At 38.9% G+C, this 13,333-nt stretch overlaps 1 protein-coding gene across 2 annotated transcripts in view; it reads left to right on the top strand.

Annotated features, from left to right (window-relative positions):
• Positions 1–3,132: 3,132 nt before the first annotated feature.
• Positions 3,133–13,333, top strand: part of Tmem26 (transmembrane protein 26) — a 45,611-nt gene continuing 35,410 nt past the window's right edge. The window contains exon 1 of one of the 2 annotated variants that reach the window (XM_046419851.2): positions 3,133–3,729. In XM_046419851.2, coding sequence (XP_046275807.1) covers positions 3,539–3,729 — 191 coding nt within the window. In that variant the 5' untranslated portion in view covers positions 3,133–3,538. The remainder of the gene's footprint in view (positions 3,730–13,333) is intronic. The other variant, XM_046419852.2, reaches the window with a different exon arrangement.

A 13,333-nucleotide genomic window follows, 5' to 3' on the forward strand; every position in this document is an offset into this window, starting at 1 on the left:
CTTTTCTGCACTCCTCCTAAGGAGCTCTTCCTGACAGGCGTGAGAAAGAGAAAAGAACTCCTGACAGCAGGCATTGCTCTGGTACCATCAGTCTGGCTTTGGAATCCTCTTCTTGAATACAACATGTTCACTTAACATCAGGCAAGGTCAACAGTGTGATTGTTGTGGATAAAGACACAAATAAGTCTGCTTCATAGTCATGACTGAACACAATCAAAACATGAATATTGTACAAACCACAGAAGTGACCAACCTTCCCTTATCTAAATTAAATTTATCAAGACCACCAATCATAAAATTAAGTCCATTTTTGAAAGCATACAATCTATAGTTCTATTATCTTAAGCCTTAACATTGCCTAAGTCAAAGCCAATACTTTCTAGTAAGTCATTTCTAAAACTTTTTACCTTTCTAAAACCTTCTTGTTGACACACTCATGGGTCCCCTTGAAATGTGCTTCCCTTTATAAAAAAAAGTAGCAAACCCATCCTGTTCAGTTCTGAATGTGCTCTTAGTAGGGTCCTGCTGAAAGGTTTTGACATGCGTTGGGAATGACACATTTGTCTGTTCTATTCCTATTTGTCCTTTTCTCAGAATAGCTCTCTGGACTAATTTTTTGTTTGTTTGTTTTGGTCCTGGCAATAATCTCCAATTTCTAACAAATAATACCTGTCAGACACTTTATATGGATGAATATATCTGGTCCCCTAGTGAGCCTATGAGTAGATAGACTTAGCATCTACTTACTATCTACCAATTCGCAAATGAGGAACCTCGGTGTTATGGTTTGCAAATGAGGAAGCTGGGTGTTATGGTTTGCCTCTGGAATGTAACCCAAAGGCTCATGTATTGAAAGCTTGGTGCCTAATGCAGTGATGTTCAGATGTGAGTCTTTTGGAAAGTGCTTAGATCCTGAGAGTTCTGACCTCATCAGTGAATTAATCAACTGATGAGTTTATAAATAAGTGGACTATTGGGAAGTGATAGGAAATGTGGGTGGTAAGAGCTAATTGAAGGAGGTCTTTAAGAATGTGCCCTTGGGGTCTGCATCTCATCTTCACTCTCTCTCCCTTCCTAGCTGCCATTAGGTGAGCAACTTTGATCCTTCATACCCTCTCTGCCATGAAATTCAGTCTTCTCACAAGCCCAGAATCAAAGTAACCAATTAACCATGAACTGAAATCTCAGGAATCATGAGCCAAAGCAAATCTTTCATCCTTTTTTTCTTTTAAGGAACCAGGATTTGAACCCATGGGTGCTTAACTACTGACCACATCCCCAGCCCTTTTCATTTTATTTATTTATTTAGAGACAGGGTCTTGCTAAGTTGCTTAGGGCCTTGCTAAATTGCTGAGGCTGGCTTTGAATTTGTAATCCTCCTGCCTTAGCCTCCAGAGCCACTGGGATTACAGGCATGTGCCACCAGGCCTGGCTCTTTCATCTCTTAAATTGATTTTCTCAGGTAGTTTGTTACAGCAACAGAAAGCTGATTAACACACAGAGGAATAAAAGCTACAAGAGGGCAATAAAAACTACAACACTCCTAAGTGACTGAGTCAGCATTCCCAGAGGCTACTTGGTGGGCACTGGATCTTTGATCTTTACACCCTGCTGCTGCCTCTGCTACCTTTGTCTACCATGCTCTCCACTTCCTTTTCCTTGAATATGCTCACTGCTATCAGTTTATATTGAGCAGCACTATAATAAACACCCCCCCACACACACACAAATCATTGCAGGGTTTCCTGCAAGATATTGTGAAACAATACAGACCATAGGAAAAGTAAATAAATAAATTCTTACAGATCTCAGTACCAAAAATAGCTTCTACATTTTCTCTAAGCAGTTTGATTTCTTTTTCACCTAATAGAGATAATCAAATAACTCATAGTTTTTTGACTTGAGGTATACCATAGTTTTAAATTGAATAAACCTAACTAGAAAAGATATTCTCCATGTGTTTTTATTTCAATGTTACTAATGTGGACAACAGAGCATTCCTGCTTGGTAGTAATCTAACTATCATTTTTTAAAATCTCCATTTATAACAAAGAAAAGAAATCTGAGGTACAGAGCTTTGGAGACAAGAATACCTAATGATATTTTTAACAACTTAGTCCATTGTATTATTATTATTATTATTATTATTATTATTATTATTATTATTATTTTGCAGTTACCTTCCATCTATAGACAACTGTACTGGGTTTCCATTTACAAATGATGTAAAGTTTCTTTTTACAACAAATAGATTTCAGTAAAAAAAAAAAGTTTATTTAAAGAAAAATGTTAAGTAAATAGTATCACAAATAACAGCACACCAAACAAACAAATAGAAATCATGAAGGTGATTTAGGAAAGTCTGACTTAAGCTTCTACTTTGCCTTGGATGCTGGAAAGACCAGAATTTAACTTAAGGGTCCTTGATCTCAAGAGTGCAGGTCTCCCTTCCAGGAATCTCACCTCTTAATCTCATTCCTGACTTTATCTTCTTTCTTCTCCCTCATTTTCCCCTCTGCCCTTTTGCTGCACCACTCCATCCCCACCCTCAAGGGGTTAGGGATAGTGGTAGGAGTCAGGGATGGCATAATAAAAATTATCTCTGGTTTTTTAAATATTTATTTTTTAGTTGTAGTTGGACCTTCATTGAATACCTTCATTTTATTTATTTACTTTTATGTGGTGGTGGGAATCGAACCCAGGATTGAATACGTGTGAGGCGAGCACTCTACTGCTGAACCACAACCCCAGCGCCAAATTATCTGTTTTAATGAAAGCATTGGAAGAGTAAGTGACCAGGGTCACCCTTGCGCTGAAGGAGATGTAAGAAGCTCCAGGACAGCCCAGAGCTGCTGACTTTGTCTGGTCCTGGAAAGTTTCAATTCTTTAAACTGGGCAGGCGCTGCTGTGTTTCTAAAACTGCATGGACAGCAGATTCTTTGGCTTTCCAGCATGCTAGCTTCGAATCACCCTGAGAGCATGTTCCTGTGAAACGTGGGAGTAAATTAAAGAGTACTTTGGTGGAAAAGTAAAGAGGAGGTGCCAGAGGGGCGCCCCCTCTCTCCTCCCGCCTCGCCCCATCTTGCTATGCAGCACCTTGACCTTCTGTCCACCTCCCTCTTCTTTACAGCTCCTCAGAGTGGGGGAAATTCTTGTGGACCCCACGGAGGCCTGGGGGTGGGGATAGAGCAGGGTGATGGTGATGGAGATTTGCCCCAGGATTGGGAGGGGGATGAGTGGAGCTGCAAAATAACGCCCAGGAGCCTGAGCGGCGCAGCCCCGCACTCTGCAAAACCCAGCAGTCTGGAAAAGCTGGGTTTGGATTCTCCCCTCTTTGAAGAGTTCTCAGGAAGTTTGGGGGGAGGGGCGAGTCACGCTCTCCTATCCTACCGGCATTGGTCGCGGGAGGGTGAGGAGGGAAGACAGCAGCATCAGGTCTCAGTGCTGTCAAGTTCCTACCCATCAGCGGGCTCTGGGCGCTTCTAGCAGGGTCCGCAGGGTTCAGGCGAGGTGCCTCTGGCCAAGCGCAAGGGCAGGCATGGAGGGACTGGTCCTCCTCAACGACCTCGTCACCAGGCTGCTGTTTGTGCTGCACTCCCTGGTCGGGGTCTGGCGAGTGACGAAGGTGAAGGGAGATCCATGGTACTGGCTGCTGGCGCTGCTCAACCTCTTGCTCTTCCTGGAGACTGTGCTTACCGTCAAGTTCAAGCGTGGCAGAGGATACAATTGGTGAGAATGCCTTGGGAAAGGGAGGGCGCACATGGGCCCTGGGTATTGTTCCCTGAGGCACTAGCAGACAGCCCTAGAAGCTTGTCTCAGCAGTCACCGTTTGTTTACTCAAATTGGGACCCTTATCCCCTTTTGTCCTCTCTGGGAGCTTGGAACGTGCGAGAGATGCCTGTGCGTCTCTTGGGCATGGCATGGGTACCCGGTGGATTCCAGGGCAACACTAGGAGCCCTGAGCGCAGCCCTGGGTCGCCCAGCCTCAGGTTTAGAAACTTGCAAGATGAGAAAAAAAAAAAAAAGAGAGAGAGAGAGAAAGAAAGAAAAGAAAAGAAGGGTTTGTCTGCCTAGAACAGAGTGCCACCCAGATAGGGGTACCCAGGGGAAAGGACGTTGCCATGTGCCTTGTTTGTGAATTTGGGGTGTGTGGGTAAGCGCTGGCACTCTGAGCGCATGCAGGTGTGGGAATGCTTTTCGCTGGGCATCCTGGATCTTTGCCAGAGCCGTGCGTGCCAGGCACCCTTCCAGGGAGAGCAGCTCTTCCCTGGGCATCTATGGTTTCAACCGCTTCTCAATTTTTCCCGGTCCCGGGTGCGTGCGTGCATCTGAGGCTTCAGCGACTTTCCATCTTTCCAACCCCAGGCGTCCCGGGCTCTCTGGCAAGGAACCAGCTGCAGGTGTCTGGGGTTGGTGATTTCCGAGTTTGGCTAACAGCCAGCCTATTTTGCCAGACCTGGTCTGTGTGTGATGCTGGAGAAGGGAGCAGCAGGTAGTGTTTCAGCCTTAACCTCAGTGTTCAAGAGTTACAAGCTGGGCGTGGTGCTGAATTCCCAAAGTCTTGCATGGCAGTAGGAGAATTGAGAAAAAGATTCTCTTGCCATTTACAAAGAGCATCCCCCACTGCCTCCATCCCCACCCATCCCTACACTCCGGGTACATTTTTATCCCAAACTTCCCCAAGTTAGTCCTCTTGCTGTATTTTTTTTTTTTTTAACTAGGAAGCAGGGCAAATATTTAAAACACCGCCACCACCACCAACAAAACCTAATGCGATATGAACTGAGAAAATAGTATTAGCTAATTTAAGAATTCCATACTATTTGGTGTTATAGTTAGGCATCATATTCAGGAAGGAAAAGAAAAGACCTTCTACCCTTTTGCATATGAAACTTCAAAAGGCTGTGCATTTCATGACAGGCCATGGATGAACATGTGTTGCCTCTGAAGATGATGTGAGTCTTGCTTAAATTTTCCACTGCTGAAAATATTCTAAAATTATCAATGCTCAAATTATTCAACAACAGTCTAATATAAGGAGGATTGCAATGTTACTACTACCGCCTCCTCCTCCTCATGAATACTTATTAAGCTTGAGACATTTGAGGTACTTTCCAGTGTGCCTTTTGGAAGTCTCAAAGAAGAATGTCCTTAGCTTCCCAAATAATTCTCAGCATTAAAAAAAAAAAAAAACAAAGGGAAGAAAAGTGTACACGCAGAAGGTCATGTAACATTGAATTAGTTTTTGGTGAATAGCTTTAATACACTCGTAGAAATATTGACTATAACAAAAGGATGAAGTCTGAGACTAAACAATGTTCCATGTCCTACCACCAACCTCAAGCTTCTGGGAGAAATTTTAACCTCAGAAGAGGAGCCAGCTCAGCAGGACCAGGAATAATCCCCTTCCTCTCCAAGAGGGGGACCAGATCCATTCCAGTCATGTAGAAGTGCTATAGCCAAAGGAACTTTCGCTTCATGTCTGTATCACTGACTGTTGATTCAGACTGACCTGTGACTTATAACCAAGAAAAGAAAAACATTGGGGCAAAAGTGCATGGTGATCAATGTGTCAGGTTCAGTAGAGAACAAAGGATACACTAGTGTGGGCCTCAACACCAGACAGATGATGGGGTCAAGTATGGGCTTTCCAATTTATTTGCTGTGAGACCTTGAGCAAGTTGCTTGGTGTCTCTGAAACTCAGTTTCTCATCTGTGAATGCTAATTTCATAAGTTGTTGAAGAATTATATGAAATAATACATATTGATGGTCAGTGAAAATGGTCATCTCTAAATCCTAGGATTTTCCTTTGTTTTCTTCTTACTTAAAATATTCTTATATAAACTAGTCACATTTTATGACTACACATATCAAAGAGATAGCCAGTTAACTATTTTCCATAGCAAAAAAGTAGAAACAAAACACCTTGTATGTCATAAAAACAGATCCATGATGTATACCGTACATTCTAACATTAATTCAAGAAAAACCTTGTTGACTTAATAGTTCTACTAATACTTGAAAATAAGCAAAGAAATTTAATGATTTGGCTTATAACAAAATTTCAGGAACAAGTGAATCTTTGGTAATGGCCTAAATAGAAATGTGATTAATAATGTGTTGTTCCATCAAATATATTGGTAATGCTTTGCTGTTGTTAAATACAGAGCTGAGTCTGCCAGTGTGGTCATTTGTTCAGTACCTAGCACCTACACAATGTTCTGTCAAAAGTTTGAAAAAAAAAGAACTGCTAAAATATGAATAATCTTGAAATAACATAGTAACAATAAAAATCGGTTTGATTTGAGGCACATTTTATTTCTAGATTAAAGTTTTCTACTTAAAACAAGGCATAAGTTCTTGTTGTTGTTGCTTTTGAGTGTTAAGAACCATTTTCTACCAAAAAATAAATAAATAAATAAAATGAAAAACCTGAGCTGATGGGACCAAATAGAGATACCATAGCAATATCTATACTACCTTTAAATAAGAAAATGTTAATACATGTAGATCTAAATGTAAAGCTATTTAATATAGATAAATAGACCTTTGACCCATAAGCCTTATATTTTAAAATATAATGTGCAGACTCAAAAGATCCCACATGTAAAATCATGAACAAAAACGATTAACTTCCACCGTGTTGATGGAAAATAAACCTGAAAATGAGTTGATTGTTCATCAAGGGAATAGCTGAAAAATTATATTTTCACACTATGGAATATTTTTCTGGAATTATAAATAAGGAGCTGGATTTAACCATTGGCTTTGAGAACTGTACGTGCTATATTGTTAGGAGACACAGGTTACAGTTGTGTGTCTTATATTCACTTTTGAAAAAGTGGACTTGTAAGGGAATTGCTCTGTGTAGGAAAGGGGAGGAGAAAGCAGAAGCAGCAGCAATGTCCACAGGCCCTCCTGTGTTGAAAAACCGAAGAGAATATACATACAGGACCACAATACATATAGGACAATAATATGTATACATATAGGACAAAAAAAATCCCTTTTCCTTGAACTTCAGATCTGTGAACTTTTGGAATACTCTAAATATTGTTCTTTTTACCCAAACAAATAAAATCTATAGAAATCATAGCATAAGGGGCTGGGGCTGGGGCTTAGCGGTAGCACATTTGTCTGGCATGTGTGAGGCCCTGGGTTCAATTCTCAGCACCGTGTATAAATTAATAAAATAAAGATCTATCAACAACTAAAAATGTGTTAAAAAAAAAGAAATCATGGCATAAGACATAGAGCTATAGAAGAAAATGTGAACTAAATTTCTTTCTTGAAAAAGCAAACATGTTACATGTGTCCCAGGAATGTTTCTTTAGCTATCCTTTGGAAAGGAAAAATGGAACTGGAGTTGCTGAGTTCAGCTGTCTGGGGACAAGCAGCATTACATCAACACTATTAACTTGCCAGTTGGAGAAGTTTAATTTGCTGGAATCCTATAGGATCCGGAGGGTGAGCCAACAGCACAACCCTTGTTAAATTCAATAAATGCATGCTAGTAGAGTTTGCACTTTTTTCACCTAGTATTTATTTCACCTCCATATTCCCTTATATTTCTTTAAGCTGGAAATTAGTATTACTTAGCTTAATCTTTTTTTTTCTCTTGATTTTATTATATTCAGTTGTCTAGGCAACAATCCAATGGATCTGTGAATTACCATTTAGGTAAAGTCAAATACAAAATAATATTTCAGTTGCCTTCCAGCCAATAGTGATAAAATATTCCCTAGGGGATTGAAAAATTACCAAGATCGTGACAAGCTTGAAGCCTGTTCACTTGAAAGCAAGCAGTATGTGAGATTAAAGTAGAAATCTAAGTTGAGTCCACTAGCCAAAGTACAGAATTTTAAGCACCAAACTTTCTTCACCAGAATTTTAAAAATGCAAGGGAAATATAATTTGAATCAACAGGTAATAACTCACCTATTGGGTCATTTTTGTTCTGTTTTGATTTTGTTAACTCTCCTTACCTTTTCTTTTAGTAAGTTGGATCAGGCAATCTTTGAATTTCTTAATAAGTAAACATGATACTATTCTGGACACAAAAGAAACAGAAAACAAACACATCTGAAACTTTAACATAAAAGTTGGCATTTTGACTAAGTACTCAAAGGCGTGGGAATAAAATAATGATGAATACTTAACATTTCTTGTATTTCAGGCTTTACCAAGTGTCTCACACAAACAATCTCATTCAATCTTGGCAATAGGTGTAATAATTTTCTGTTTCTCTGGGTTTTTTCCCCCCATTTTTAAATGACTAAACTAGGGCATATAGTTGGCAATTGGCAGGGAGGGAGTAGAGAAGGCTCCAAGTGCTCAGTCTTATCCATTGCAGGCTGACAGTTTGTAGGAGAAAGGGTGTGATGCACAGTACAGGGTGGAGCAGGGGGAACTTTGCAGCCTTGGGGCTATAGCAGGAAAAAAATAAGTGAGATCTGCATCTGGAGTGCACAGGCCAACTGGAAAGAGGACAGCCTGGACAGGAAACTTGAGCAGATGTCTCTGGAGGAAGCTTGGTGTCTTACCATTCTTCATTCAGTTACAGTGTTTGAAAACTCTACTATATCTGGTAGGCATTGTTCATTTTGTAGAATATGGAAATAAATAAAAGAGGCACATCCCTGACTCTCAAAATCCCACGTTAATCAGTGGGCTCAGAAAATAACCAAAGAAGTAATAAATAAATAAATAATAGGTAAAAAATAAGCAAGTGAACAAATGAGTACTCAGAACAATGGATGAATGTCCAAGTGGTATGGAGTACACAGTGAGGGTGTATGCAGGGAAAGGCTGCACTGGGTGTTCATAGATTCTGGCTGGGGAGGTGGTCTGAGAGTTGAGGCCTGAGACATCAGAGGGAGTCAGAAATGGTAAGAGTGGTCCAGGGAGAAGGGAAAAGTCAAGGTGCCTGGACAATCTTCATGTGACTTGAAACGTTTCTAACATTCCCCCACGTGACCAATAAATATTGACTTTCTTTTCTGCTCTTCCCTGTCTTTTCTCCTTCCTATGTCCCCTGCCTCCATATGAAAGAGTCTTACTAATTATTTTTTTCCCCAGACCTGGGATTTACTAAATTTTAAAAAATTACCATTATCTCAGTTTAAACATGGTGTGTTAGAAATTGCCTGGCTCACAAGGTGAAAAAAAACGAAAGATGAATTGGAAATCAGAAGGCAGTCTATCCTACATCGATCTCAAATTCAAAGCAATTTTGTGAAAAACTGAAGAAATCCGTTTTGATTACTCAATTACTTCTGGAAAGTTCAATAGTGAAGTACAAAATGTAGACTTGACAGATACATCTTAATACAAGTTTTGAGCAGTGCAGGAGAATTTTGTATGATGTAATTCTGTATAGAATGTGATAATGCATACTTTCCTCCACCAAAAAAAATTAAAATGTTCATTTAAATGCCAGAGAGAAAGTTGGAAAATAAGCACACTCCTCCCCAGCTCCTACTCTCACTGATATTTTTGGACCCCAGAGAGGACAAGATGGAAGGATCAGGAAAGAGATCCTGTGACTTCCTTAACACTAACTTGGGAACTGGAAATTATCCCAGAAGATAGGCCGTGTCTCACCCTCTTCATACTTGGTGTCCAGATTTCTCAAAGTCTCTCCTGAGCTTTTTAGGTATTCCAGTAATTCTTCCCACTGTGCATTGGTGCCGGGTTTCTGTTCACGACTAAAAGGCTCAGGGGTCACTCCAATTGAACTGGGCTAACTGGGCTGCGCAAAATAACCACACAAGAGACACAAATACCTTTTTCTCTGGGGTTGCTGTGACAGTTCCTCTGACCTTAAGGGTCCTGGGAGATAGAGAGAGAGAGAGAGAGAGAGAGAGAGAGAGAGAGAGAGAGAGAGAGAAAGAGAGAACATGCTAACCACTTTTATTGAGGAAAAGCTATTCAGATGAGGCAAGGGGTCAGGTTTCAGGGGGCTGAGTATATCTTCATGATGTCCACTGTCAGCAGGTTGACTGACACCTGGGTAAGCCAACCCAAGGACACAGTAAGAAAAGGGGACACACACAAGGCACTTCCATGGAACATTCTATTCTAAACAGGGCAAGGGGTTATATTAAAAAGGAACAGGTGAGCATACCTCCACCCATGGGGCTGTAGCAAGACACACCCATGCAGGAGACACTGTCCCTGGAACCCAAGAAGGGTGGGGAAAGCTCTGCCACATTTCTGTGACTGAGCACCTCAGCACCCAGCCAGGGAGTATGACCCAGTCATGTACAAGGTTAGTCTCCCACACATTGGATTTATCAGCCCTGTCTATAAAGTGTATCTGGGGTTTTATAGTTTCTTCTGGTATATTTATAGATATATGTGTTTGAATTCTGATCCTTGAGCTTAATGCATAAAGGTGACTTAAGTTTTCATTCTTTTTGAAAGTACACATTGAATGTTACCAGCAAATGACTTATTAATTCAAGTTATGTTTGAGAAAAAAAAAAGACTCTCCTTAGATTGGTTCTATGATTTACTTTCAAGAAGTCAATTTTTTTTTCTCGTATTTTACAATGGACTTTGGACCAGTATAACAGTTATGTCTGCATTTAGAATGGAATGGTTACCAATGAATGGTTACCATGCTTTCTCCATGAGTATATCTAACCTGTTTTGTCTTTGTGTCCCAGATGTGGAACATCTTTATAAAATTTTAAATATAGCCCAATAGTAATATAGTTATAATATAATATAGTAATTCTAACATAATGATATTAAATAATATTAATATAATGTATTTAAGCTCTAGATTATTATTTTAAACCTATTTTAATGTACCTGTGTCTATTTTTTTACTTATTCATAGAACCAAAATTTTAATGGGTAAAACAAGAACTTTAGAACTGAAAATTAAAGTTACTAATATTTTTAAGCTTTTTGTTCTTTTTTAAAAAATGTTTTTAGTTGTAGATTAACACAATATTTTATTTTATTTATTTATTTTTATGTGGTGCTGAGGATTGAACCCAGTGTCTCACACTTGAAGGGCAAGTACTCCACCACTGAGCCACAACCCCAACATAGCTTTTTGTTCTTGGCCAAGAGAAAAACAAAGTACAGACTAATGTGGACAGCTCAAATAAACCACTATAAATATATCCCTAGTTTTAAATTTTATGCATTTCTTCTTCTCAATGGCAGTAACATTATTATGCACACAGTATTAGGTCAAATGTGAATTGTTTAACTTTATTCCCAGCAGGGAGAAATTCACATTTACATGAAGGTTTATTCTCCCTGTGTGCATGTCTCACGTGACTCTGGAAGTTCCTGTGAAGTGCTGGTATCAGCAAAGTGAAGCTTCAGGAAGATGAATCATTTTGTTAAAACAAACAAACAAACCAATGTTTCTTTTCTTTAAGAAAAACTAAAAATTTTAGTGTATGTACCATAAAATGCACTTGTTTGAAAGTCACATTGAAAAAATATAAATGACAAAAGTTAGTTAATATAAATGCCAGGGTAGGTTTTATATGAACTTTTCTATATTATGTTGTAAGCAAAATCATGCTCTGAGTATTAGCCTACTTCCTGTAGTTGTTGAAGGAGGGGAGTTATATTTCACTTTCAGTCTCTCAAAGATGTAGATACTGTACACACATACACACACACACACATATATATATATAAGTGTATATGATGTTATACACTTATTATCATAAATATTAGTAAATTTCGGGAGTAGTGGTGCACACCTGAAATCCCAGTGGCTCAGTAGGCTGAGACAGGAGGATCAGACGTTCAAAGCCAGCCTCAACAATTTATTGAGGTCTTAAGCAACCTAGTGAGGCCCTGTTTCTAAATAAAATTTTAAAGGGCTAGGGATGTTGCTCAGTGGTTAAGCACCCTTGGGTTCAATCCAGGTACCAAAAAAAAAAAAAGTACATTTTTAAGGAAACAAAACAAACAATCCTGTAACATTAGTGTTGCTGCCAGCCCTGGTTGTGCTCTGTCGTATTCCTTTGCTTTTTTTTTTTTTTTTTCCGTCACAAATTGAGCCTCTGACACATGCAATGTTTTAGTTCACCTGAAATAGCTTCCCAATAAATCATCTTTGCCATTCTCTGAGAGTTTGCTAACAATGGTGATGAAGATGATGGTAATCACAATTATAATAATGGAGGTGATTAACAGTTATCAATTATCGAGTCTGCTTTATATCCATTATCTCATATAATCTCATGTAATCCTACAGTGTCCCTATGAATTAGTTCTCATCATTATCACAGTTCTCAGATGAGGACACTGATGCACAGCATGGCTAAATCATTTACATAAGGTCACAACTAAAAATAATAAATGGCAAAAACAATTCTAACATTTGGTGAGCACATTTGCTTTGCATGCATCATCTCATTTGATCCTCATAGTAGCTATGGTGGGGCCATTATTATTCCTATTTTCAGATGAGAAAGCCAGTACTGAGAAGCTTGGAGAAGGATTCCTCTTCCCAAGAAAAATCATCTAGACTTGTCAGATGATGTTCATTGTCCTTTGAAGCATGATGTTGCTCTTTTCCTTTCACCTGGGTACTTATCTTAAATACTTCCTGTATGGATTACTTGCAGTACTAAGTTACATCTCGAAACAAAACCAAATAAAAAAAAACATAGAACTTTGTAGCAGAAAGAAAGAAAGAAAGGAAGGAAGGAAGGAAGGAAGGAAGGAAGGAAGGAAGAAAATTTGGTCATCCTGGGCTGGTTCATTCCTTTACTCCATTATCCTATTCTTTATGCTCTGTATTCAATAACCGAATTGGGTTTTGCTTGTAGACAGTACAACTACATAGCTTTTAGGATCAAAAATCTTTCTAATGGAGAAAGGGTCAAAGCTTTTATTTATTTTTTCTTCTTCTTTTCCTTCTCCAAAATTGGGTAAATTTCAGGTGACCTACTAAGGGAGGACTAGCATGATTTTGCTTGCAAAACAATATAGAAAAGTTCATACAAAACACACTTTCTTGTACAAGCGAATGTCCTTGTAAAGTTAAAAAAAAGCAGGAGGAGGGTACACTAGATTGTCTTCATTTGGATCCTGAAATGAAGAAACAACTCTTCTACAGAACAAAAATAAATACTATTATCTTTATATAGAATGAAAGTGTTACCTAAATAACATTTACAATTCATTTTATATTCTGAGAGAGCATTAAAATTGCTGTAGTCAATGACAACTGAAGTTCATTTATTCATTAAGCAAGCATTTATTATACTAGATTCTGTGATAGTGTTCTGGCAGGAATATAAAATAAATGCAGCTATATGAGAACAGTACAAAACAACAGTCTGAGA

This window comes from Marmota monax, unplaced genomic scaffold (assembly GCF_021218885.2).
Source record: "Marmota monax isolate L192 unplaced genomic scaffold, Marmota_monax_Labrador192_F-V1.1 WCK01_AAM20220418_F8-fsc00019, whole genome shotgun sequence".
NCBI classification, from domain to species: Eukaryota; Metazoa; Chordata; class Mammalia; order Rodentia; family Sciuridae; genus Marmota; species Marmota monax.